Here is a 24,275-nt window from a genome sequence, read left to right on the forward strand (position 1 = left end):
ACTTGGTTTGAGCATAAAGCAAGGCTTTAATCAACTTGTTTCAGAACATGGAGGTCTAGTTGTACTTCACTAGTTCCTTGTCTTACAAAATGTCCCTGGCAAGCTGGGGCCAACGCCCGAGTATTTATACTCCTTGGACGGCGCCACCAGCTGGCCGTCCAGCATTATTTCACGAGTAGTTTCTTGATGAATGATGAGATTTATAACATTCTTCCTGCGTAAAAGATTTGGAAGTCCGACGACTTCCTCTTAGCGGATCAGGCGGACCACAAATAGCCGCAGTCTTTTAGGTTTTTTTTTATGGCCAGAAGGCACGTCTCCCCAGACCGTGTCTTGGTCCCTGGGCCGCTTGATCCGTACCGGTGGATCAACAGGGCCCGTGTTGCTCTGATCGACCAGAGGGAGGCTGGGGAGATCGTGACTCCGGGTGCGGGTCCCCACAGGCGCAGAACTGGCTTCATCCTGTCAGATAGCCGGGGATTGACCGGCGTCCTGGCCTCGGGTGGCCATCCCATGGGGAGCGCTCGGCTCCCCGAATGGATCCGGTGGGGCAGTTGGCAGATCTCTCGATGCCCCAGGTAGGGCGTCATCTTCGGGGGAGCGCAGAGTGTCGGCATCATCCCCGTGGGTCCCTCTATCGGTTGAGTCCGTGGAACCGGCTGGACAGGGAGCCAGGTCCCGGAGCGAAACGGTGGACTCCCAGCCATCAGGGTACCGCACGTGCGCGTACGTGGGGTTGACGTCCGTTAGTTCTACCGCGTCGACGAGAGGATCGGTTTTAGATGATCGGACGAATCTTCGGAGCAGCACGGGGCCAGGAGCTGCCAACCATGACGGTAGCGACATCCCATGGGTGGAACGACGCTGGAAGCTGAAGAATCGCTCGTGAGGTGTGAAATTGGTAGACGCAGAAAGGAGAGACCTGATGGAATGCAACAAGTCAGGGAGCACAGTTTCCCACTGCTGGTCTGGTAAGTTGCGTGACCTCAGCGCAAGACGAACAGCGTTCCAAATGATAGCGTTGCATCTCTCAACCTGTCCATTACCGATGGGATAGTACGGTGTCGTTTTACTTGTGGCGATTCCCCGTTGGGAGAGACTTTTGAGTTCGCTTGACATGAAGGAGGGGCCCCGATTAGAGTGGATGAAATTGGCCGTACCGCAAAGGGAAAAGGCTTGATCAAGGCATTTGATCACTGTGGAAGTAAGCATATTGGGACAGGGGAAAGCGTGAATATTTGTCCACCATAGTCTGTAAGTAGGTGTTTCGCGTTGAGGAGGGCAATGGCCCTTCAAAGTCAATGCTGAGTCACTGCATAGGCTGCATAGCATGTATGAGCGAGCCATCCGATGGACGGAAGAATTGCAGTTTTAATTCCGCACAAATTCTACAGGAGGAGCACGTTCTTTTCACATCTTCGGTAGAAAATGGGAGATTTTTAGATCGCACAAAGTGCAACATACGGGTAACGCCAGGATGGCATAAGTCAGTATGAAGATCCGCCAGAGTCGAAGTTGACATAGAAGAGCAGAATGCCCGCGTGAGGGTATCCGGGGCCACATTCTCTTTGCCAGGTCGATAATGTATGGTGTATCCAAAGGCGGCCAATTCCATCCTCCAGAGTTGTACTTTGTTATTCTTGATCTTAGTGCATTTCCGGTTATCCAGCATAAAGGCCACGGAGCGCTGATCAGTTAGAAGTGTGAAATGGTGACGAGCGAGAAAATGACTTCGATGATGGCCGTAGCCTCCTTCTCGACAGGAGGATAATGGAGCTCGCTACCCTGCAAAGTTCTGGACAGAAATGCAACGGGTCGACCACCTTGACTCAAGGTAGCAGAGATCGCCACATCCGATGCATCGTACTCGACCACGAAAGGAAGATTTTCATCAATGGAATGAAGTGTGGCTTTTGCCAGTTGTCGCTTGAGGAGATTGAAAGCTGAAATAGCCATTGCCTCCAATGGAAATGACTTTGCGTGAAGCAGGGGCTGGATCTTGTCGGAGAAGTGGGGTATCCATTTCGCATAATAGGCGAACATGCCGAGTGCCCGACGAAGAGAGCCGAGATTCGTAGGGGGAGGGAGCTCCTGAAGCGGACAAAGTCGCTCCGGATCCGGTTTGATGACACCGTTGCCCACCCAGTAGCCAAGGATGTTGACTGATGGTACGGATTTCACAGATTTGGACTCATTTAAGGTTAAGTTGCGACGACGGAGAACGTCAAAAAATTTCTGGAGGTTGGCATCATGCTCCTTCTGGTCATGACCAGCAATGGTGATATTATCCAGATATGGAAAAGTGTCCGTTAAGTTCTCCTGTTTGACTAGGCTATCCATTGCCCGTTGAAAGACGGCCACCCCATTGGTGGCCCCAAATGGAAGGCGACAAAACTGGTAAAGCCGACCATTGGCCTCAAAGGCCGTATACTTCTTGTCAGAGTCCTTTAACGGCACTTGATGATCTGCGCTCTTTAAATCAAAAGTTGAAAATACCTTGTAGTTGGCAAGGTTATTGACCATGTCATCGATGCATGGTAGTGGGTAGGCATCCAGGTCAGTATACTGGTGAATAGTCTGCGAGTAATCGATGCAAAGGCGTCTCTTGTGTTGCTTCAGAGGATTTTTAACAACGACGACTTGAGCCCGCCAGGAAGATGAACATGGCTCAATGATACAGTCAGGTGGAAGGCGAGAGATTTCTGTCTCGATAAAGGATCGATCATCTTGGCTGAAACGTCGTGATTTAGTGACTATGGGCTTACATCGGGGGGAAAGATTGGCAAACAAGGAGGGCTCGTCGAGCGACGCCGCCGAAAGCGCACAAAACGGTACTTTGGAAATAGTAAGCTCCGGCTTTGACCCTCCAAACTCGAAAGTGAGTCTTTTGTGTTGTTTCTGGAAATCCTGTCCCAGAAGCACATCACTGCATAGGTTCTTGAGCACCCCGAGCCGGGTGGAGAAATAAGTGCGGCCATTGAGAATAAGGTCGACAAGACAAAAGCTGGAAGAATTGGTGGTCAGTGTCGTCAGAGCCATTGCAATTTCCCTGTCCGATACGCAGTTTTAACTTACTGACAGCGCACTCACTAATGAAGCTGTCAGAGCTGCATGAGTCGATTAGTGCACTCAAAATGTGTCCATTTACCGAAACCGTCGTGGCTGCATGGGATAGACTTTGGGGAAAAACAGCTTTAATGGGAGGAGGGGCAGTTTTACCCTTGACAGCTGTAACCTTTGTAGTGGTTCTTGGGGGAGGAGCAGTTTTATAGATTGCAGCTGTAACCTTAGTAGTGGCTCTTGGGGGAGGAGCAGTTTTATCGATAGTAACTGCAAAACTAACAGGAGCTCTCGACCGGTATACCTTAGAAAAGTGGCCTCTCTTACTAACAGCAACTCTTGACTGGCATACCTTAGAAAAGTGATCTTTCTTGCTGCAATGATTGCAGGTCACGTTACGAGCAGGACAAAATTTCCTATAATGTAACGCACCTCCACAGAAGAAACACTTCCTTCCCGATTGCCAAGGTGCCGCTAGGACGGGGTCATCATCAGTGTAGGGTTCTAGGGTAGGGTTGTCATCAGCTGGGTTGGAGTCGTCATCCGTGAGGGCTTCCGCCCGAGGCCTATCGAGTCACTAAAAGTGATAGCAGCAGCCCGTGCACGTGGTGAAAGATAGGTGTCTGCATTCCTCTTTGCTAAGTCCAGAGAACATGCCTGGTCATAGGCAGCCTGTAACATGAGGGTTTTATTCTCCAACAGACGCTGACGTATGAAGGGAGACGCAATCCCATTAATAAAGGAATCACAAATTAACTCCTCCTGGTACTGCTCAGCTGTAACAGCTTTAAGATTACAATCCTTGCTGAGCCTGCGAAGTTTCTGAAGGAATTCGTCAAGTGATTCCCCGGGTTGTTGTCGAGTTGTGGCCAGTAGATGCCGAGCAAAAATTTCATTTGGGGACTTGACATATAGCTGTAGTATTTGGATAGCGGTGTCATAGTCTACACAGTCTTCGATATAATCAAACACATGAGGGGATACATAATTAGCAAGCATTCGTAACTTGTTAGGAACATTCTCACCACACTCCTCAAGGAAGTTGCTAAAGGTACGATACCAGTGTTTCCATACCTTAGCGGCTGTAAGTGAATTCGGGTCCAGGTCGAGACGGGCGGGTCCGAGTAGTTTCTCCACGATGGATCCATTACTTGTCTGAGTTCCCTTCTACGGTTCAAGTCGTAGCTGGCTGTTCCAGAATCACCCAAAGCGTGGAGTCGATATCAAGTTGATTAAATTGACGTAATAAAACTCACTACACACTTGGTTTGAGCATAAAGCAAGGCTTTAATCAACTTGTTTCAGAAGGAGGTCTAGTTGTACTTCACTAGTTCCTTGTCTTACAAAATGTCCCTGGTAAGCTGAGGCCGACGCCCGAGTATTTATACTCCTTGAACGGCGCCACCAGCTGGCCGTCCAGCGTTATTTCACGAGTAGTTTCTTGATGAATGATGAGATTTATAACATACGTCATACAGTCTTATCGATGATATTTGACTACATCAAAGGAAACTATGATGTAAAAAGGAGCAGGGTTTTCAACAGTTTCGCAGAGGGCTCGATAGATACAGAAACCAAAAAGCCACTCTCTGTATACAGTTAAGGCCGATCACCTTTTACTGTGCATCAATAGTCTGTTCCGTACACTCCACTGTGAAGTCTCGTGCTTATTCAAAATGTGTTGTTGTGAACCACAGGAGAAAGGAGGTTGACTGCTAACACATGGTAGAGAAAAAAAAAACTGGCCTTCAATATCAATAATTATTTGTTCTTTTAAAATATATCCTGTTAGAGTTTCAAATAAAATTATTTGTGTATATCTCTGTCAGATATTCAAAAACTGATATAAAGTCATGTGGCATCTAAGTGCAAATTGGCCCGCAAAAGCTAAAGAGCAAATATAAATGTTTAAACTCCATAACAAGAATGAACTCTCACTCATGTACACCAAAATTGGGAACAGACAATTAATTCCAGGAAAATGTGCATTCCTACTATTTTGAAAATAGTTTGTTTATCCCTTTTCAACTTGTTGCAACTATTTTTTGCTAATAGGGTGGCTGAAACAATTCTTATTAGCACACAGTTGCAGCATGGCCTCACTGTCTCATTGTTCAAAATGATGAAACTGCTAACACAGTGCAGTGCATTTGTTGCATCGGCATATTGTACCAAGGAGAGCGCAGCACAGGTTCGAACCTACTAATCTCAACATAGTGAATTCCCAACATCTACTGTGCTCCTGAGGGAGAAGCAGAAAGCAATGTTGAGAGTTTCCACTGCAGATTGGGCAAGTGGCAGGGAAGGAATTTGTGGTTGAATCACTGACTCATTCGCATATGTCCTTGGAACTATATCAGGACAAAGATATTGAGGGTGGTCAGGCAATAAGTCGTCTCGCTGCCTTTCCATTCTCCAGGAACTGTGCCACAGTTGGGGTGGGGAACGAAAAACTAAGGTTCAGTCCACCATTTTAAGGAACTGGACCGCCCACTCTGCTATTTCAGTTACACCATCCCGAAACAGAGTGCAAATGCTAGTTATCCTACTTATCCTTGTAGAGGATGCCAAACTGACGACAAACATCTGTCCAAATGTAACGGTCACTTTTCATTGCAGGCACAAGGGGAAAACCAGACACACTTAGCAAACCATGCTGGAGGAGATACCTGTTCCCTTTGCTTTCTTTCTCGTTCAATCAGTTCCTGCTTTTTCTTCTTGCATGCTTCCTAAAAGAAAATGTAAAAGACGCCTGTCAGCTTGATGTGGAACGCAATGAGGACAGGTTGTGAATAGAATCAGAGGGACAGGTTGAAAGAGTGCTCCCTGTGATAGTTATGCCTTTGAGCTGGAAAGAGAGAGAGAGAGAGAGAGAGAGAGGGAAATATCAGAAAGAAATAAAGGAGGAAAGGTTTGAAGGTTTCAGTTTTGTTTCACAGCACGAAGGGGAGAGGGGAAAATCTCTCTTCGAAACAACTGACTTGTGCAAGTTTAATTTATACAAATATTCCTAAACATTAAGGGTGGTACGGCATTTAAGGGGGAGAGGATTTCTTCTGTTCTCTACCTGTAACTAAATCGTAAAAATGTGATGAAAAAGCATAGCGAGGAAATTCCCCCTGAACAGGACTTGCTTGAAATTATAGGATTTCCAAAACAACTAGGGCAGCTGTAGTTACCAGAGCAAGTCTCTGACTCCCTCCATCTTCCATGGAAATTCTCAACTGACTGCATTTTTTTTTTACACTAAATATACCTCAAACATTTTCCTCCTTTCTTCCACTGCATTCATTTTCTTCACTGGAGCAGGTTGAGCCTAGATAAAAAGTGAAACTGCAAATTAGATGGTTTAATTGCAAAGATGAATGGTTAGCAGTGTACTACTGTTTCTGTAACTGTCGCTAAATGTGAAAAGGGGTGCTGGCAGGGGGGAGGAGCCAGGGAGAAATTATCAAGTCAACGTAAATCACACTTCATTTTTTTAAAATTAAGTGTGGTTTCAGTATAGGCAAGCTTCAAACTACAGAACTGATTTAAAAAAATTAATTGGATAACGTAGGAACAGGAAGAGGCCATTCAGTCCCTCGAGCTTGTTCCAACATTCAATTAGATCATAGCTGATCTGTATCTTCACTCCACCCACCCAGGTTCCATATCCATCAATATCCTAACGGAACAAAACTCTATCAATCTCAGTTTTGAAATTTACAGCCTCTTGGTGGAGGCGGTGGGGGGAAAGAGACAACATTTGGGGAAAACATTTACTTCAACCTTTATTCTCCTTTCCTTTATGACGTTTGCTACCACAAGGCACTCCATCCAGCAGCCCAGCTACCACCGTTGAATAGGTTGAAAACTTTTACTCAGGCAATTTTTCTTATTTCTTTAACTGCTCTCTTCTTGAATTAGTTTAATCTTCTTGACTTTGTTCTGCTAAATATATCTATCGTACACAAATCAAAACTCAGCATTCAGCAACTGTTAGCTAAACGATAAATAAAAGGGGAACCAATCCAATCACAAAGATAGTTTAAGAAAATCCCCTCAGTCACCAGCTGGGGTTCTCACTGAGCCGAGGACTTACTTCTGGAAATGAGGTTTGTAACATGATGACGACATACAAGATTTACAAGACAATTATTAAACTTACTTATACATTTGCTGTGTGTGTAATGGGCCAACATTTGCGATCAGAGGCTTCCCGCGGGCGGACGCCTCCGACTTGCAAAACTTCTACGAAAGTATTTGGTAGCCCGGGAAGAATGGCGGCTTGTGCTCCTGGGCCTCTCCAGGTCCGCGCGGGCAGAGCCCCACGTGTCCCAGGGGCGCCTGCGGTCACGTGGGCCGGCCCAACCAATAAGAGAATCCCCATTCATACTTTGGACAGGTCCGTACATACGGAACTGTCAAAAGTATGAATGGGGATCACTTAAAAAATGCACCAACACATGAAATAATTTTTTTTTTAATTACATATTTAAAATTAATTAAAATACCATTTAATTGAATATTTTAAACAAAAATTAAATGTTTTTACAGAGCTAAAAATAAACTTACCTTTTTGAAGAATATTTTTAATTTATAAATGAGTGATAAAATTTTATTTTTTAATTTTTTAAAGCTCTTATGCTGGTAAAAGCAGGCCTTATGCCTGCTTTTACCAGGCCTAAGAATTTGACAGGCTTTCAGCAGGAGGAAGTTGTGCAAATAGCGCCAACTCTCCACCCGCAGAGGCACTTTACTTGGGCATGTGGAGGATCTGTCAAGAGAATTCTTGACAGATCGCAAGTGCCGGGTTTCAGCGTGCGCGCTTTGCATGCCTAAACCCAGCACTTGTGCGGCCCCTAAGAGCGCGTACACATCTTGTATGCACCCGTAGCGGTCGCAAAATACGGTCCAATGTCTGCAGTGATGTTTTCCATCAGAGCTCTTTGTCTTTACGATTAACTAAAAGACTGGCTGTTCACAAAGGATGCCAAGCCTTGCTGTTTGCAACCCCTGGCCCCTCCTCTGGCTCTCATGGAAAATTCTGCTGATGAACTCTCTCCCCCCACCCTTCAGGAAGCTATTCTTAGCAGTTAAGATAATTTGATTTTTTTTGTAAAAACATAAACAAGATAAAACATGAACAATTTATTCTAACATAACTTTGAAAGCAAAAAACAGTGACCTTGTACTGACATAAAATATAAACCTGAAACAGTGACTAACAGTACACTTGCTGACCTCTTGCAAATAGTCGGAAAATACAGAGAGCACACCAAACACAGATACGAGGAGAAAAAACCCACAAGCGGGAAAGTATCTGGCAATGATTTGGAGCAGGTTATTACATCCTGTAATGCATTCTGAATAGTTATAGTAGCTGCCTTATAGTTCGTTATGTTTGTTATACAAACTAACACTCTAAACGGGTGGACAGTAAAAGTGAAGTTGTGTAGCCCCATAGTATCAGAACATAAGAAATAGGAGCAGGAGTCGGCCATTTGGCCCTTCGAGCCTGCTCCACCATTCAATTAGATCATTAGATCTTCTACATCAACTCCACTTTCCTGCACTATCACCGTATCCCTGGATTCCCTTAATATTCAACAATCTATTGATCTCTATCTTGAATATACTCAACGACTGAGCATCCACAGCCCTCTGGGGCAGAGAATTCCAAAGATTCACCGCCTCTGAGTGAAGGAATTTCTTCTCTCAGTCCTAAATGGCCGACCCCTTAGTCTGTGACCCCTGGTTCTAGACTCCCCAGCCAGGGGAAACATCCTCCCTGCATCTACCCTATCAAGCCCTGCACGAATTTGGTATGTTTCAATAGATGTAGAGATTTGTTTATCTACCTACATGCAGTGGGTAAGGGAAAGCTTCATTTATATTATAGGCATCTAATCAAAGAGCACTCTCTTGACTGCCGTTGGGAAGAAGTTTGTAAAACATCTTGAACTGGAAATCTGCAAACCCCCTCCGCAACTTGCAACACCCCAATACCTGACTCACTGAGAGCAAGGCTATGGGATTTCTGCTAATATATCAAAATAATGGATTTGTTTCTCTGCACTTCAAACCATGTTAAGTTAATATTGCAACAGAAGGCTATTCAGCCCATTGTGCATGTTGTGCCAGCCCTTAGAGAGAGCAATCCCAAACTAATTCTACTTCCCTGCTCTCTCTCTCTCCATAGCTCTGTATCTTCAGCTGCTCTTTCCCCTCAGTACTGGTCCCTGCCTCAACTAATTCCTATGGCAAAGCATTCCATGCTCCAACAACACTCTCTCAACCCCTCAGTTACAATTTAAAATTGACGACTGCTCGTCATTGATCCCCAACCAGAGAAACAGACTTTCCTTATTCACCAGATCCAAGCTTCACCCATAGTCGGGTACGGTAGTATAGTAGTCATGTTACTGGACGAATGATCACGAGATGTGGATTCAAATCCCACCACAGCAGCTGGGGAATTTAAATTCAGTTAATGGAATTAAAAGCTAGTATCAGTAATGGTGACCATGAAACTACTGGATTGTCATTAAAAACCCATCTGGTTCACTAATGTCCTTTAGGGAAGGAAATCTGCTGTCCTTACCTGGTCTGAACTACATGTGACTCCAGACCCACAGCAATGTGATTGTCTCTTAACTGCCTCCTGAAATGGCTGAACAAGCCACTCAGTTGTATTTAAGGTGACTTACCATCACCTTCTCGAGGGCAATAAATGCTGGCCTTGCCGGCGACGTCCACATCCAGTGAACGAATAAAAAAATTAATTTGGATCTTTTTAGAAATTTATGCCATTCACTGAACAAGTTCCAAATTTTTTTCCTGTATGATCATTTCTTTGAAGAGGATGAGTGCTGTAATTGCTATGGAGTACAACCAACTCACGGAAGAGGCGCAGATTTAGATTATTGATTGGTATTAAGGGACAGTTTACTTTTGCTGTAATCACAATACTTAAACTGGTGATGAAATTAGGACAATATCATTGATTTTGTTACACAGTACAGTAAACTTGTTTAAACGGCACTTAATCATCCGGAATTCTTTAACAGCCGGTAATCTTGCCGAATCCATCCAGCACTCGTTTTTCCGAGTCCGAGTTTCCCGCGGTGGCCAAGTTAGTCAGTGGTTTTTAATTTTTTTTGTGTTAATAATTGCCTACCTCTCTTATCCAGAATTTTTCATCAACCGGCACCATCCTGGTCCCGTAGGTGCCGGATATGAAAGAGTTTACTGTGGTTCGTTGAGGCATCTGTGTCCAACTCTGTCCTTGCCTCTGGCAAGTAGGAGTGAAGTTATATTTCACTCAGTGTTGCTCTGTGATCCTTCTGTTAATTGATCTGGCCCCGAAGCTCTGGAGTTCCCTCCCTAAACCTCCACCTCTCTCTTCCCTCCTTTAAGACGCTCCTTAAAACCTACCTCTTTAACCATGATCTGCCCAATATCTCCTTACATGGTTCGGTGTCAAATTTTGTCTGATAACGCTCCTGTGAAGCACCTTGGGATGTTCTACTACAGTAAAGACGCTTGATAAATACAGGTTGTTGCTGGTTATACTAGCCAACAACAACAACAGTGCAAGTAAGGGGAGCCAACTTAGGCAGCTTATATCAAACTTAGACATGAATAGTAAATCCCAATTCAATTTCTCATGTATTTAGGGCGCATGGGGCAATTTGTTTGCTACCCTTGAACTAGCAGTGGTTACAGACTGGAATTTAAGATAACACTATTTCTAGTATACGTTATACAACAACAACAACCTGTATTTATATAGCACCTTTAACGTAGTAAAACGTCCCAAGGCGCTTCACAGGAGTGTTTTAAGACAAAACCTTGACACCGATCCACATAAGGATAAATTAGGGCAGGTGACCGAAAGCCTGGTCAAAGAGGTAGGTTTTAAGAAGCATCTTAAAGGAGGAAAGAGAGGTAAGCGAGGCGGAAAGGTTTAGGCAGTGAATTCTAAGCTTAGGGCCGAGACAACAGAAGGCACGGCCGCCAGAGGTTGAGCGATTATAATCAGGGATGCTCAAGAGGGCAAAATCAGAGGAGCACAGGTATCTCGGGGGGGGGGTTGTGGGTCTGGAGGAGATTACAGAGATAGGGAGGGGGCGAGGCCATGGAGGGATTTGAAAACAAGGATGCGAATTTTGAAATCGAGGCATTGCTTAACCGGGAGCTGATGTAGGTCAGCGAGCACAGGGGTGATGGGTGAACAGGACTTGGTGCGAGTTAGGACACGGGCAGCCGAGTTTTGGATGAGCTCAAGTTTACGCAGGGTGGAATGCGAGAGGCCAGCCAGGAGTGCGTTGGAATAGGCAAGTCTAGAGGTAACAAAGGCATGGATGAGGGTTTCAGCAGCAGATGAGCTGAGGCAAGGGTGGAGACGGGCGATGTTACGGAGGTGGAAGTAGGCAGCCTTTGTTATGCTGTGGATACAGTGCAATTTCCAGTACAATATATGTTACGATACAATATTCTTACATATTGTGCAGGGTTTAGCATTCATCTATTCTACAGGATGTAATCACAATCGCCTGTGATCCCTGCTCCATAGAAGATCCAAACAAGGAGTCAAAGCTTTCAGAGAACATGAAGAAAAACTTTTGGAAAAAGGAGCAGGAAAGAGAACACAACAGACCACTTCGACAGACATGTTAAAACTCTGCGACAAAGTTTAAATCCACAAAGAAAAGTTGGCTGTGTCATCCAGTCCAAAGGAATGCATCACAAGGAACAAGATTTTCAGAATAAACAATAGCAGCACCTCCAAAAAAGCTACACACAGAGCAGAGGTCACCAACAGTGACACAAATTGCATCTATGGTCAGACTAGTATTTTCTAAAATCAATAAAACTCAATACCAAGTGGAAGATGCAAACAAAATGAAATTGCTAACAAAGACACCAAGGTGAAGCTCCACCAATCCAACAGTTAACAGAAGGGTTTACTTGGTTACAGAACAGATCCACATCTATTACAGCTACAATACTGCCCCTCACCTGTTTGTGCTTCAGTAGTGGTTTCTTATCAGAAAGCTTTTTAGCTGCCTCTGCGGATTTTACTGTCAATGGCACTCTGTATTTGGCCGCCGGTTTGGTGATTTTCTGCGCAGGTCCTGCGGATCCTGAGACTGCACCTGGTCTTTTTACTGCCAAGGTAAGGAAATTTTTTTGTTGATTTTTCAGCAAAAGCGAATGTTTTCAATTTTATATAAGCCCTCAATTGGTCTTCTCTGGTGATGCAGCAGGCCCCTCACGGAGGTCTCGGCTTCATTCCCTGGTCTGTGTCAAGCTCTTAAAAAATTAATTCTCGGGATGTGGGCGTCACTGGCAAGGCCACCATTTATTGCCCATCTCTAGCTGCCCTTCAGAAAGTGTTGGTGGGCTGATCTTAACCAGGGCAGCGGTCAGAGCAATATGATTGGCCTCGTTTCCCTAGCTAGCATTGTGGTCAAAACAAAAGTCAGCCATCATCGCTGTTAAGGAACCGCTGTGTTGCAATTCAGGCTGTCCACTAAAACCGTTAACTCATACTCCAGGACAGAGCAGATTTGACTGGCAGCCCCGTCACTGCATTCAATATCCACCCCTTCAATCACAAGCGTACCCTGCTTGCAGTATTAGCGAACTAACAAATTCACAACAGCAAGCTTACATTTGACAGCATCTTCCTGCCCCACACCACCAGGAAGACCAGAGCAGCAAATGACAGACCATCCTGACTTGGGCATACAATCACCAGTCAATATCCTGGAATTCCCGACCTATCATTATGACAGGAGCATCATCAGCACAACGCCATCAGCAGTTCATAGAGAAGGCCCACCACCACCTTCTCAAGGCAACTGGAACTAGCAATAAAATGTGGCCTTACCAGCATTGCCAACAACTTAAATAAAAATAGATCCATAAGCAGACCTGAGTCTCCTATGAATGGAAATTATGCATGCTTATGCATGATATGAATGGGATACTGCGCTGCAGGACTAACAAGTACTCTTTTACCACAGGATTATGCAATAGAGCCAATGTGGACTTTCCAGCACACACTCCTTTCTACTTGAAAGGCAGCAAACAGCAAACTAACAGACCATCACGTTAAGGCTAAAACTAAAAGCTGAATAATAGAAGCACAAAAAAAACCACGGAATGTCCATATTTATAAAACAACAAGGACCGAATCAGTTTAAATATCGTATTCAGAACATACTTTGACTGGTCCAATAAGTGGAATGGGCAGAGAGCCGGCACAGGCTCGACGGGCCAAATGGCCTTCTTCCGTGCTGTAACCATTCTATGATTTTATGAAGCTGTAATACTTTTGGAAGACACAGACTTTCAAAGATTTCTTGATGCAATGTCTGTATGTTGATGATGGAATAATCTTGGTTACTACTGCACAGTCCAGCTGTCTAATTTAGTCACTTGAAACTGAACTAAAAAAATGACAGGGAAGACTGCTGCACATATTCCCAAATCACTGGGCCTCAGTCAAACCAGTTCAAAGACTCAACGGTGCATTCAGTGTGTAGAATTACTAAATGAGTAACCGCTCACTCATGTCTTGCAAAACCGATGAATGCTTTGACCATGTTTAATCTGAATAACCCTTGGGACAAAGGTCCAGCAATCCGTGCTAACCTGCAGATCAAAGGGCCTGTCTGCAATTGGCAACCCGCTGGGTTCCACAGTGCTGTCCAGCAAGTGAAGACAACTTCCATCACAAGATTTTTAAAAAATGTATGCAGCGAGTCGTGATGATCTGGAATCCACTGCCTGAAAGAGTGATGGAAGCAGATTCATAGAAACATAGAAGATAGGAGCAGGAGTAGGCCATTCGGCCCTTCGAGCCTGCTCCGCCATTCAACAAGATCATGGCTGATCATCCAAACCCTAGCACCCGGTCCCTACACAGACAGCCATCCCACCCAAGCCCTATCCCCGTAACCCCATGTATTTAATCCCCCCTAACACTAAGGGTCAATTTTTATCATGGTCAATCAACCTAACCCGCACATCTTTGGACTGTGGGAGGAAACCGGAGAAAACCCACGCAAACACGGGGAGAATGTGCAAACTCCACACAGACAGTCACCCGAGGCCGGATTTGAACCCGGGTCCCTGGCGCTGTGAGGCAACAGTGCTAACCACTATGCCACCGTGCTGCCCTTCAATTATTCAATAATAACTTTCAAAAAGGAATTGGGTAAATACTTGAAAAAGAAAAATTTGCAGGGCTATAGGGAATGAATAGGGGAGTGGGACTAATTGGATCGCTCTTTCAAAGAGCCGGCATGAGCATGATGGGCCAAATGGCCTCCTTCTGTGCTGTATCATTCTATGATCAAAAGGATTCTTCGCAATGATCAGGCAATTAAGAATGCTACAGACTGAAATGCCTACTTTCTTCCATCTGAAATTTCCCCATATGGATTAGAATAGAGATACTAGATTTGCCCATGCAGTACAGTAGCATAGCGGTTATGTTACTGGACAAATAATCCAGAGGCCTGGACTAATGATCTGGAGATACGAGTTCAAATCCCACAGCAGCTGGGGAATTTAAATTCATTTAAATAAATCAAATTAAATAAATCTGGAATAATTGTCAGGAATGGTGACCATGAAACTACCGGATTGTCATCACTAAATTCACTGATGTCCTTTAGGGAGGGAAAGCTGCCGTCCTTACCTGGTCTGGCCTATATATGACTCCAGACCCACAGCAATGTGGTTGACTCTTAACTGTCCTCTGAAATAACCCAGCAAACTGCTTCAACAAAAACAGACGGATCATCCGGCATTGACCTAGGCCTTCATCATCCCTTCCCAACAGCACTGTGGGAGTACCTTCTACCACACGGACTGCAGCGGTTGAAGGTGGCGGCTTCTTAATAAAGGCAAACCTTGCCAGCGACAGCCACATCCCAGGAACGAATAAAAAAAACTTTCCTTGGACTGCGAATTCACATTACCATTGAAAAAAGGAATTATTTAATAAATACAGGCAACATCATTGGAGGGAAACCAGCTGGGCCAGGTGACCCTGATGAAAGAGGAAGCTTTCCCTCCAGATAGTTTTGAAAATGGCTGCAGTCTGTGACAAAAAGGTACTTTATGTCTCAGCCATGACAAAGTGGTCAATTTTAAAATGCAGCATATACAAATTTTCCTCTTTTTGTAACACCCTTCTCCTAGGAGGCGCCGAGACTCCCATATAGGTGGGTACAGTTCCACAAGCATCACAGCCAGATGATACCAAACTCAAGTCTTTCGGATGAGACATTAAACCGAGGCCTTGTCTGCTCTCTCAGGTAGATGTAAAAGATCCCATGGCACGATTTTGAAGAGGAGTAGGGGTTTATTCCCGGTGTCCTGGCCAATATTTATCCTTCGATCAACAACATTAAAACAGATAATTTGGTCATTAGCACATTGCTGTTTGTGGGAGCTTGCTTTTTTTTTATTCGTTCATGGGATGTGGGCGTCGCTGGCAAGGCCAGCATTTATTGCCCATCCCTAACTGCCCTCGAGAAGGTGGTGGTGAGCCGCTGCAGTCCGTCTGGTGAAGATACTCCCAACAGTGCTGTTACGGAGGAAGTTCCAGGATTTTGACCCAGCGACTATGAAGGAACGGCGATATACTTCCAAGTCAGGATGGTGTGTAACTTGGACGGGATCATGCAGGTGATGGTGTTCCCATGCGCCTGCTGTCTTTGTCCTTCTAGGTGGAAGAGGTCGTGGATTTGGGAAGTGCTGCCGAAGAACCCTTGGCAAGTTGCTGCAGTGCATCTTGTAGATGGTACACACTGCAGCCACGGTGCGCCGATGCTGGAGGGAGTGAATGTTTAAGGTGGTGGATGGGGTGCCAATCAAGCGGGCTCCTTTGTCCTGGATGGTGTCCAGCTTCTTGAGTGTTGTTGGGAGCTGCACTCATCCAGGCAAGTGGAGAGTATTCCATCACACTCCTGACTTGTGCCTTGCAGATGGTGGAAAGGCTTTGGGGAGTCAGGAGGTGAGACACTCGCACAGAATACCCAGCCTCTGACCTGTTCTTGTTGCCACAGTATGTGTGTGGCTGGTCCAGTTATGTTTCTGGTCAATGGTGACCCCCAGGATGTTGATGGCGGGGGATTTGGCGATGGTAATGCCATTGAATGTCAAGGGGCGGTGGTTAGACTCTCGCTTGTTAGAGATAGTCATTGCCTGACACTTGCGTGGCGCGAATGTTACCTGCCACTTATCAGCCCAAGCCTGAATGTCATCCAGGTCTTGCTGCATGCGGGCATTGGCTGCTTCATTATCTGAGGAGTTGCGAATGGCACTGAACACTCTGCAGTCATCAGCGAACATTCCCACTTCTGACCTTATGATGGAGGGAAGGTCATTGATGAAGCAGCTGAAGATGGTTGGGCCTAGGACACTGCCCTGAGGAACTCCAGGAGCAATGTCCTGGGGCTGTGATAGTTGACCTCCAACAACCACAACCATCTTAGTTTGTGCTAGGTATGACTCCAGCCAGTGGAGAGTTTTCCCCGATTCCCAGGGACTTCAGTTTTACTAGGCTCCTCGATGCCACACTTGGTCAAATGCTGCCTTGATGTCAAGGGCAGTCACTCTCACCTCACCTCTTTTGTCCATGCTTGGACCAAGGCGGTTATGAGGTCGGGAGCCGAGTGGTCCTGGCGGAACACAAACTGAGCATCGGTGAACAGGTTATTGGTGAGCAAGTGCCGCTTGATAGGACTGTCAACGACACCTTCCATCACTTAGCTAATGATGGAGAGTAGACTGATGGTGCGGTAATTGGCCGGATTGGAATGGTCCTACTTTTTGTGGACAGGACATACCTGGGCAGTTTTCCACATTGTAGGCTAGATGCCAGTGTTGTAGCTGTACTGGAGCAGCTTGGCTAGAGGTGCGGCTAGTTCTGGATCACAAGTCTTCAGAACGACAGCCGGGATGTTGTTGGGGCCCACAGCCTTTGCTGTATCCAGTGCGCTCAGCCGTTTCTTGATATCACGTGGAGTGAATCGAATTGGCTGAAGACTGGCTTCTGTGACAGGGGAACCTCAGGAGGAGGCCGATATGGATCATCCACTCTGCACTTCTGGCTGAAGATGGCTGCAAACGCTTCAGCCTTGTCTTTTGTACTCACGTGCTGGGCTCCACCATCATTGAGGATGGGGATATTCATGGAGCCTCCTCCTCCATTAGTTATTTAATTGTCCACCACTATTCACGACTGGATGTGGCAGGACTGCAGAGCTTTGATCCGATCCGTTGATTGTGGGATCGCTTAACCCTGTCTATAGCATGCTGCTTCCGCTTTTTAGCATGCATGTAGTCCTGTGTTGCAGCTTCCCCAGGTTGGCTCCTCACTTCAGATACACCTGGTGCTGCTCCTGGCATGCTCTTCTACACTCGTCGTTGAACCAGGGTTGGTCCCATGGCTTGATGGTAATGGTAGAGTGAGGGATATGCCGGGCCATGAGGTTACAGATTGTGTTGGAATACAATTCTGCTGCTACTGATGGTCCACAGTGCCTCATGGATGCCCAGTTTTGAGCTGCTAAATCTGTTCTGAATCTATCCCATTTAGTACAGTGGTAGTGCCACACAACACGATGGAGGCTGTTCTCGGTGTGAAGACGGGACTTCGCCTCCACAATAACTGTGCGGTGGTCACTGCTATCAATGCTGTCATGGACAGATGCATTTGCGACAGGTAGATTGGGGAGGATGAGGTCAAGTAAGTTTTTCCCCCTCGTGTTGGTTTTCTCACCATCTGCCGTAGTCATAGTCTGGCAGCTATGTCCTTCAGGACTCCGCCAGCTCGGACAGTAGTGGTGCTACCGAGCCACTCTTGGTGATGAACATTGAAGTCCCCCACCCAGAGTACATTCTGTGCCCTCGCTACTCTCAGTGCTTCTTCCAAGTGGTGTGCTGTGCGCAAATTGGCTGCCACGTTTCCTTCATTACAACAGTAACTACATTTCAAAAAGTACTTCATTGGCTGTAAAGTACTTTGGGACGTCCAGTGGTCATGAAAGGAATAATATAAATGCAAGTCTTTCTTTTTTAGTGTGCTTGTCCATTGACCCCTGGGGAAGTAACTATACATATATTGAAAACTGCAAAGAATAGTCAAAAATTTAACAGCTAGCAGGATATTAGAGGATCAAAAAATTACATATTAGGTTTTCCAATTTAAAAAAAATGTTTTTTAAACAGATAAAACAGACTAAAGAATGAAAAAAAAATTGTAGACAAAGGTTTCTTACCTGCTGCATTGGGAATAACTGGCTTTGAAGCATGATGTAGAACTGTAGGACCAAATTCTTCAACAATGAGCTAGAAATGGAGGTAGCAAAAAAGGGCAGATGATGAATTACCGTTCTTCAAATTGTTATTCTTCATATACTGTGGGTACTTCAGGCAACGTATCCCATGACCGTTAAGAAATTTTAATCTTGTATCACTTCAACATTCCTTCCCACTCATTTATTTTTTTTCCCCTAAATTTGAATTTATCATCAAGTTGCATTAGCGATGTACACACTTTTCACAGATCATTAGGGAATACATTCTGTCCTGGTGTCCTAGCCAGCATTTATCCCTCAATCAACATCACTTAAAAAAAAAAAACTGATTATCTGGTCTGTCATGTTGCTGTTTGTGGGAGCTTGCTGTGCACAAATTGGCTGCCGCGTTTCCCACATTAAAACAGTGACTACACTTCAAAAAGTGCTTCATTAGCTGTAAAGCGCTTTGGGACGTCCGGTGGTCGTGAAAGGCGCTATATAAATGCAAGCCTTTCTTTCTCCAGCGACACAGCACTTGCAGATACTTACACTGAGCATCCTATACAGCTGTGCAATTCTTCCAGCTTAGGTGTCAGCTGTGGCTCAGTGGGCAGCACCCTCGCCTCTGAGTCAGAAGGTTGTGGGTTCAAGTCCCACCCCAGGGACTCGAGCACATAAAGCTAGGCTGGCACTCCAGTGCAGTACTGAGGGGAGTGCTGCACTGTCGGAGGTGCCGTCTTTCAAATGAGACGTTAAACCGAGGCCCCGTCTGTTCTCTCAAGTGGACGTAAAAGATTCCATGCCACTATTTGAGAAAAGCAGGGGAGTTACCCCTGGTGTCCTGGCCAATATTTATCCCTCAATCAACATAACAAAAACAGATTATCTGGTCATTATCACATAACTGTTTGTGGGAGCTTGCTGTGCACAAATTGGCTGCCGCGTTTCCCACATTACAACAGTAAAAGCACTTCATTGGCTGTAAAGCGCTTTGAGACGTTCAGTGGTCGTGAACGGCACTATATAAATGCAAGCCTTTCTTTCAGGGGGTGGGGTCACCAGTGAGCAGGGTCATTAGCTGGCAGGGTCAGAATCTTTCCTAGTCAGCAGGTTCATGTCACGTCAGTGGAACTGGGGTGGGGGGTATGGGGAGAGAGAAAAGTGAGGAGTTCCATTCAGTGCTGGGTTGGGACAGCATTCGGTTTCTGTATTCAAATGCCTGGAAAACAGACAAGGATTATTCCACACTCCTGTCTTGCCGATGTTCTTTCACACAACGTACTTGACAGTAGCCCACCTCATGTCTCCTTGTCAGCTTTTTAAAAATGATTGACTGGATAAATTATGTTGTAACTTCCATAGGACACAAATCAAATCAGGTGCTTTTATTCAGTTGATGCAGCAGCAACGACCCTTGGCATGACAGAAATCCTCATCCAGATAGGGTTTCAACATCACCATAAGCAGTAATACAACATGTGTTGAGAGTACCATTCCTGCTTATGTGCCAATTGGAATAAGTAATACTAGCTAGTTCATTCAGCTCTTAGTTGACGCAGGGGATTAAAAGAAAAAAAGATAAGAATACATCTGGAAACTTTCCCAAACAGGATTCTACAATATATTTTTCCTAACAGAAAAATTCATCTCTGGAGACCACTTCTTAAACTCCATACTGTATATGACATTCTAATGCATAGCCCACTGTGCCTCTGATCCACACAGCGTTCTGCATTGCCATTACATGTCAGGTTGTCAACTAATTACCTTCAGTCAGCACTCAATATCTAGAGACAGGTTAAATGAATGGAGTAGCAAAATACTGCAGATGCTGGAAATCTGAAACAACAGAAAATGCTGGAAATGCTCAGCAGGCCAGGCAGCATCCGTGGAGAGAGAAAATGAATGGAGTGCCTGTTGCAAGCATGTAATCTCCTGAAGTCGAAAGCAGTCTAATATAAATCACGCAACCTCCAGATAGCACAACACCATTGGAAGCTCGTATTTATGTGCATCTTGGGAGTTGCCATCAGGTGTCCAGTTAAAACTAAAAAAAAAGTGCAAAGCTGGATTCTCTTCTTTTTAGTTGTATAAATCATGGGTCTCCGAGTTTCACCAGGAGTGTGACAGCAAGAAGTAAACAGAGGAGTGCTGCACACAAAGATTACGGGTCTCTGTTGGTGAACCATCTCTCCCAAAGTCATATTTTGAACACGAGTATCAAACATCAAAAGATTATTGGGTTGTTCTCGTTATCCAACTGCCCTCGTCAATGATGTCTCCACTCTTCTATGATACTTACACAGAAACATAGAAGATAGGAGCAGGAGCAGGCCATTCGGACCCTCGAGCCTGCTCCGCCATTCAATGAGATCATGCCTGATCATCCAAATTCAGTACCCTGTCCCTGCCTTCTCCCCATATCCCTTGATCCCTTTAGCCTTAAGAAATATATCCAACTCCTTCTTGAATATATTTAATGAAGTGGCCTCAACTGCCTTCTGTGGTAGAGAATTCCACAGGTTCACCACTCTCTGGGTGAAGAAATTCCTCCTCATCTCTGCCCTAAATGGCTTACCCCTTATCTTTAGACTGTGACCCCTGGTTCTGGACTCCCCCACCATCGGGAGCATCCTTCCTACATCTAGTCTGTCTGGTCCTGTCAGAATTTTATAAGTTTCAATGAGATCCCATCTCATTCTTCTAAACTCCAGCGAGTATAAGCCCAATCGACCCAATCTCTCCTCATACGTCATTCCTGCCATCCCAGGTATCAGTCTGGTGAATCTTCGCTGCACTCCCTCCATGGCAAGAACATCCTTCCTCAAATGAGGCGACCAAAACTGCACACAATACTCAAGGTGTGGTCTCACCAAGGCCCTGTACAACTGCAGCAAGATATCCTTGTTCCTGTACTCGAATCCTCTCGCTACGAAGGCCAACATACCATTTGCCTTCTTAACCACCTGCTGCACCTGCATGCTTACCTTCAGCGACTGGTGCACAAGGACACCCAGGTCTCGTTGCACTTCCCCTTCTCCCAATCTATTGCCGTTCAGATGATAATCTGCCTTCCTGTTTTTGCCACCAAAGTGGATAACCTCACATTTATCCACGTTATATTGCATCTGCCATACATCTGCCCAATCACCCAACCTGTCCAAATCATACTGGAATTTCTCGGCATCCTCCTCACAGCACACACGCCCACCCAGCTTTGTGTCGTCTGCAAACTTGGAGATATTACATCTAGTTCCCTCGTCTAGATCATTAATATATATTGTGAACAGCTGGGGTCCTAGTACCGATCCCTGCGGTACCCCACTAGTCACTGCCTGCCACTCGGAAAAAGACCCGTTTATTCCAACTCTTTGCTTCCTGTCTGCCAACCAGTTTTCTATCCAAGTCAGTACCTTGCCCCCAATCCCATGTGCTTTAACTTTACACGCTAATCTCTTATGCGGGAACTTATTGAAAGCCTTCTGAAAGTCCAAATACACCACATCCACTGGTTCTCCCTTATCTATTCTACCAGTTACATCCTCAAAAAATTCCAGTAGATTAGTCAAGCACAATTTACCTTCTGTAAATCCACGTTGACTTTGTCCGATCCAGTCACTGCTTTAAAAGTGCTCTATTACATCTTTTATAATGGACTCTTGCATTTTCCCCACTACAGATGTCAGGCTTACAGGTCTATAATTCCCCGTTTTCTCTCGACCACCTTTTTTGAATAGTGGGGTAACATTAGCTACCCTCCAATCCATGGGAACTGTTCCAGAATCTATAGAATTTTGGAAGATGACCAGCAATGCATCTACTATTTCTAGGGCCACTTCCTTAAGTACCCTAGGATGTGGATCATCAGGCCCTGGGGATTTATCAGCCTTCAATCCTGTCAATTTCCTTACAAATACTGATTTCATTCAGTTCCTCCCTCTCATTAGGCCTTATGTTCCCCGACATCTCTGGGAGGTTATGTGTCCTCCTTTGTTAAGACAGAACCAAAGTATGTATTTAATTGTCTGCCATTTCTTTGTTCCCCATTATAAATTCCCCTGATTCTGACTGCATGGGACCTACGCTTGACTTCACCAATCTTTTTCTCTTCACATATCTATAGAAGCTTTTATAGTCAGTTTTTATGTTTCCTGCAAGCTTACTCTCATACTCTATTTCCCCCCTCTTAATTAATCCCTTTGTCCTCCTTTGTTGAATCCTAAACTGCTCCCAATCCTCAGGTTTGCTGCTTTTTCTGGCCAATTTATATGTCCTCTCCTTGGATCTTATGCTATCCCTAATTTCCCTTGTTAGCCACGGTTGAGTCACCTTTTTTGTTTTATTTTTATGCCAAACAGGGATGAACAAATTCTGTAGTTCATCCATGCGATCTTTAAATGTTTGCCATTGCCTATCCACCGTCAACTCTTTAAGTAACATTCCCCAATCCATCCTACCCAACTCGCGCCTCATACCATCATAGTTTCCTTTATTTAAATTATTAAGGACCCGAGTCTCAGTCAAATACTTCACTCTCCATCTTAATGAAGAATTCTATCATATTATGATCGCTCCACCCCAAGGGGCCTCGCACACAAGATTGCTAATTAATCCTTTCTCATTACATAATACCCAGTCTAAGATGGCCTGATCTCTAGTTGGTTCCTCGACATATTGGTCCAGGAAACCATCTCATATACACTCCAGGAATTCCTCCTCCACAGTATTGTTATTAATTTGGTTAGCCCAATCTATATGTAGATTAAAGTCACCCATGATAACTGCTGTGCCCTTATTGCACGCGTCTCTAATTTCCCGTTTAATGCCATCCCCAACCTCGGCATTACCGTTTGGGGGTCTGTATACAACTCCCACTAACGTTTTCTGCCCCTTGGTATTTCTCAGCTCTACCCATACAGATTCTACATCATCAGAGCTAATATCCTTACTTACTATTGTGTTAATCTCCTCTTTAACCAGCAATGCTACCCCACCTCCTTTTCCTTTTTGCCTGTCTTTCCTGAATATTGAATACCCCGAATGTCGGGGTGGCATAGTGGTTAGCACTGTTGCCTCACAGTGCCAGGGACCCGGGTTCGAATCCGGCCTCGGGTGACTGACTGACTGTGTGGAGTTTGCACATTCTCCCCGTGTTTGCGTGGGTTTCCTCCGGGTGCTCCGGTTTCCTCCCACAGTCCAAAGATGTGCGGGTTAGGTTGATTGGCTATGATAAATTGACCCTTAGTGTTAAGGGGATTAAATATGTGGGGTTACGGGGATAGGGTGGGATATGTGTTGGTGTAGGGGTTACGGGGATTGGGTGGGATATGTGTCGGTGCAGGCTCGATGGGCTGAAATGGCCTCTATCTGCACTGTGTGGGTTTCTGTGATTTCTGTGAATGTCGAGTTCCCAGCCTTGGTCACCCTGGAGCCATGTTTCCGTAATCCCAATCATATCATATCCATTTACATCTATTTATACTTACTTCAGGAGATTTGGACGATGCCAAGACTTAACGCCTCAATAGAGGTGGTTGTTGTCCTGCAGCCCGAGAGGGGTGACCCAAGTACTCTCTCGATATATGCATCTGATCTGGCGCGTATAAATTCAGTGCGTCAGGAACCGAACCGTCCCTGCTGTGTGAGTATCCAAACTAAGTGTTGTTGCAACATCAGTCGCTCCAGTCCCTGCATGCTCAATCTCAATAGTGAAAGGGTTCCTTCTCGCGTTGTTTGGCGCTTTGCACATATTATTCACTTTTCTGATGATTGGGAAGAGGCTGATGGGGCATTAATTGGCCAGGTTAGATTTATCCTGTTTTTTTGTGGCTCGGATAAAGCTGGTCAATCTTCCACGTAGTCAGGTAGATGGCAGCATCATGGCTGTACTGAAGAGCTTGGCTA

At 45.2% G+C, this 24,275-nt stretch overlaps 1 protein-coding gene across 6 annotated transcripts in view; it reads right to left on the reverse strand.

Moving 5' to 3' along the window:
- Positions 1-24,275, reverse strand: part of nek1 (NIMA-related kinase 1) — a 220,172-nt gene that overhangs the window by 149,378 nt on the left and 46,519 nt on the right. For all 6 annotated transcript variants that reach the window (XM_085976042.1, XM_085975980.1, XM_085975769.1 and 3 more), the window contains exons 10-13: positions 18,351-18,420; positions 12,067-12,215; positions 6,317-6,376; positions 5,730-5,789 (exon numbers count right to left, since the gene is read on the reverse strand). In XM_085976042.1, the coding sequence (XP_085832168.1) occupies positions 5,730-5,789; positions 6,317-6,376; positions 12,067-12,215; positions 18,351-18,420 (339 nt within the window). The remainder of the gene's footprint in view (positions 1-5,729; positions 5,790-6,316; positions 6,377-12,066; positions 12,216-18,350; positions 18,421-24,275) is intronic.

The sequence above is a fragment of the Somniosus microcephalus genome, chromosome 1, assembly GCF_052327205.1.
Source record: "Somniosus microcephalus isolate GS21.2 chromosome 1, FLI_Smic_1.0, whole genome shotgun sequence".
Lineage (NCBI taxonomy): Eukaryota > Metazoa > Chordata > Chondrichthyes > Squaliformes > Somniosidae > Somniosus > Somniosus microcephalus.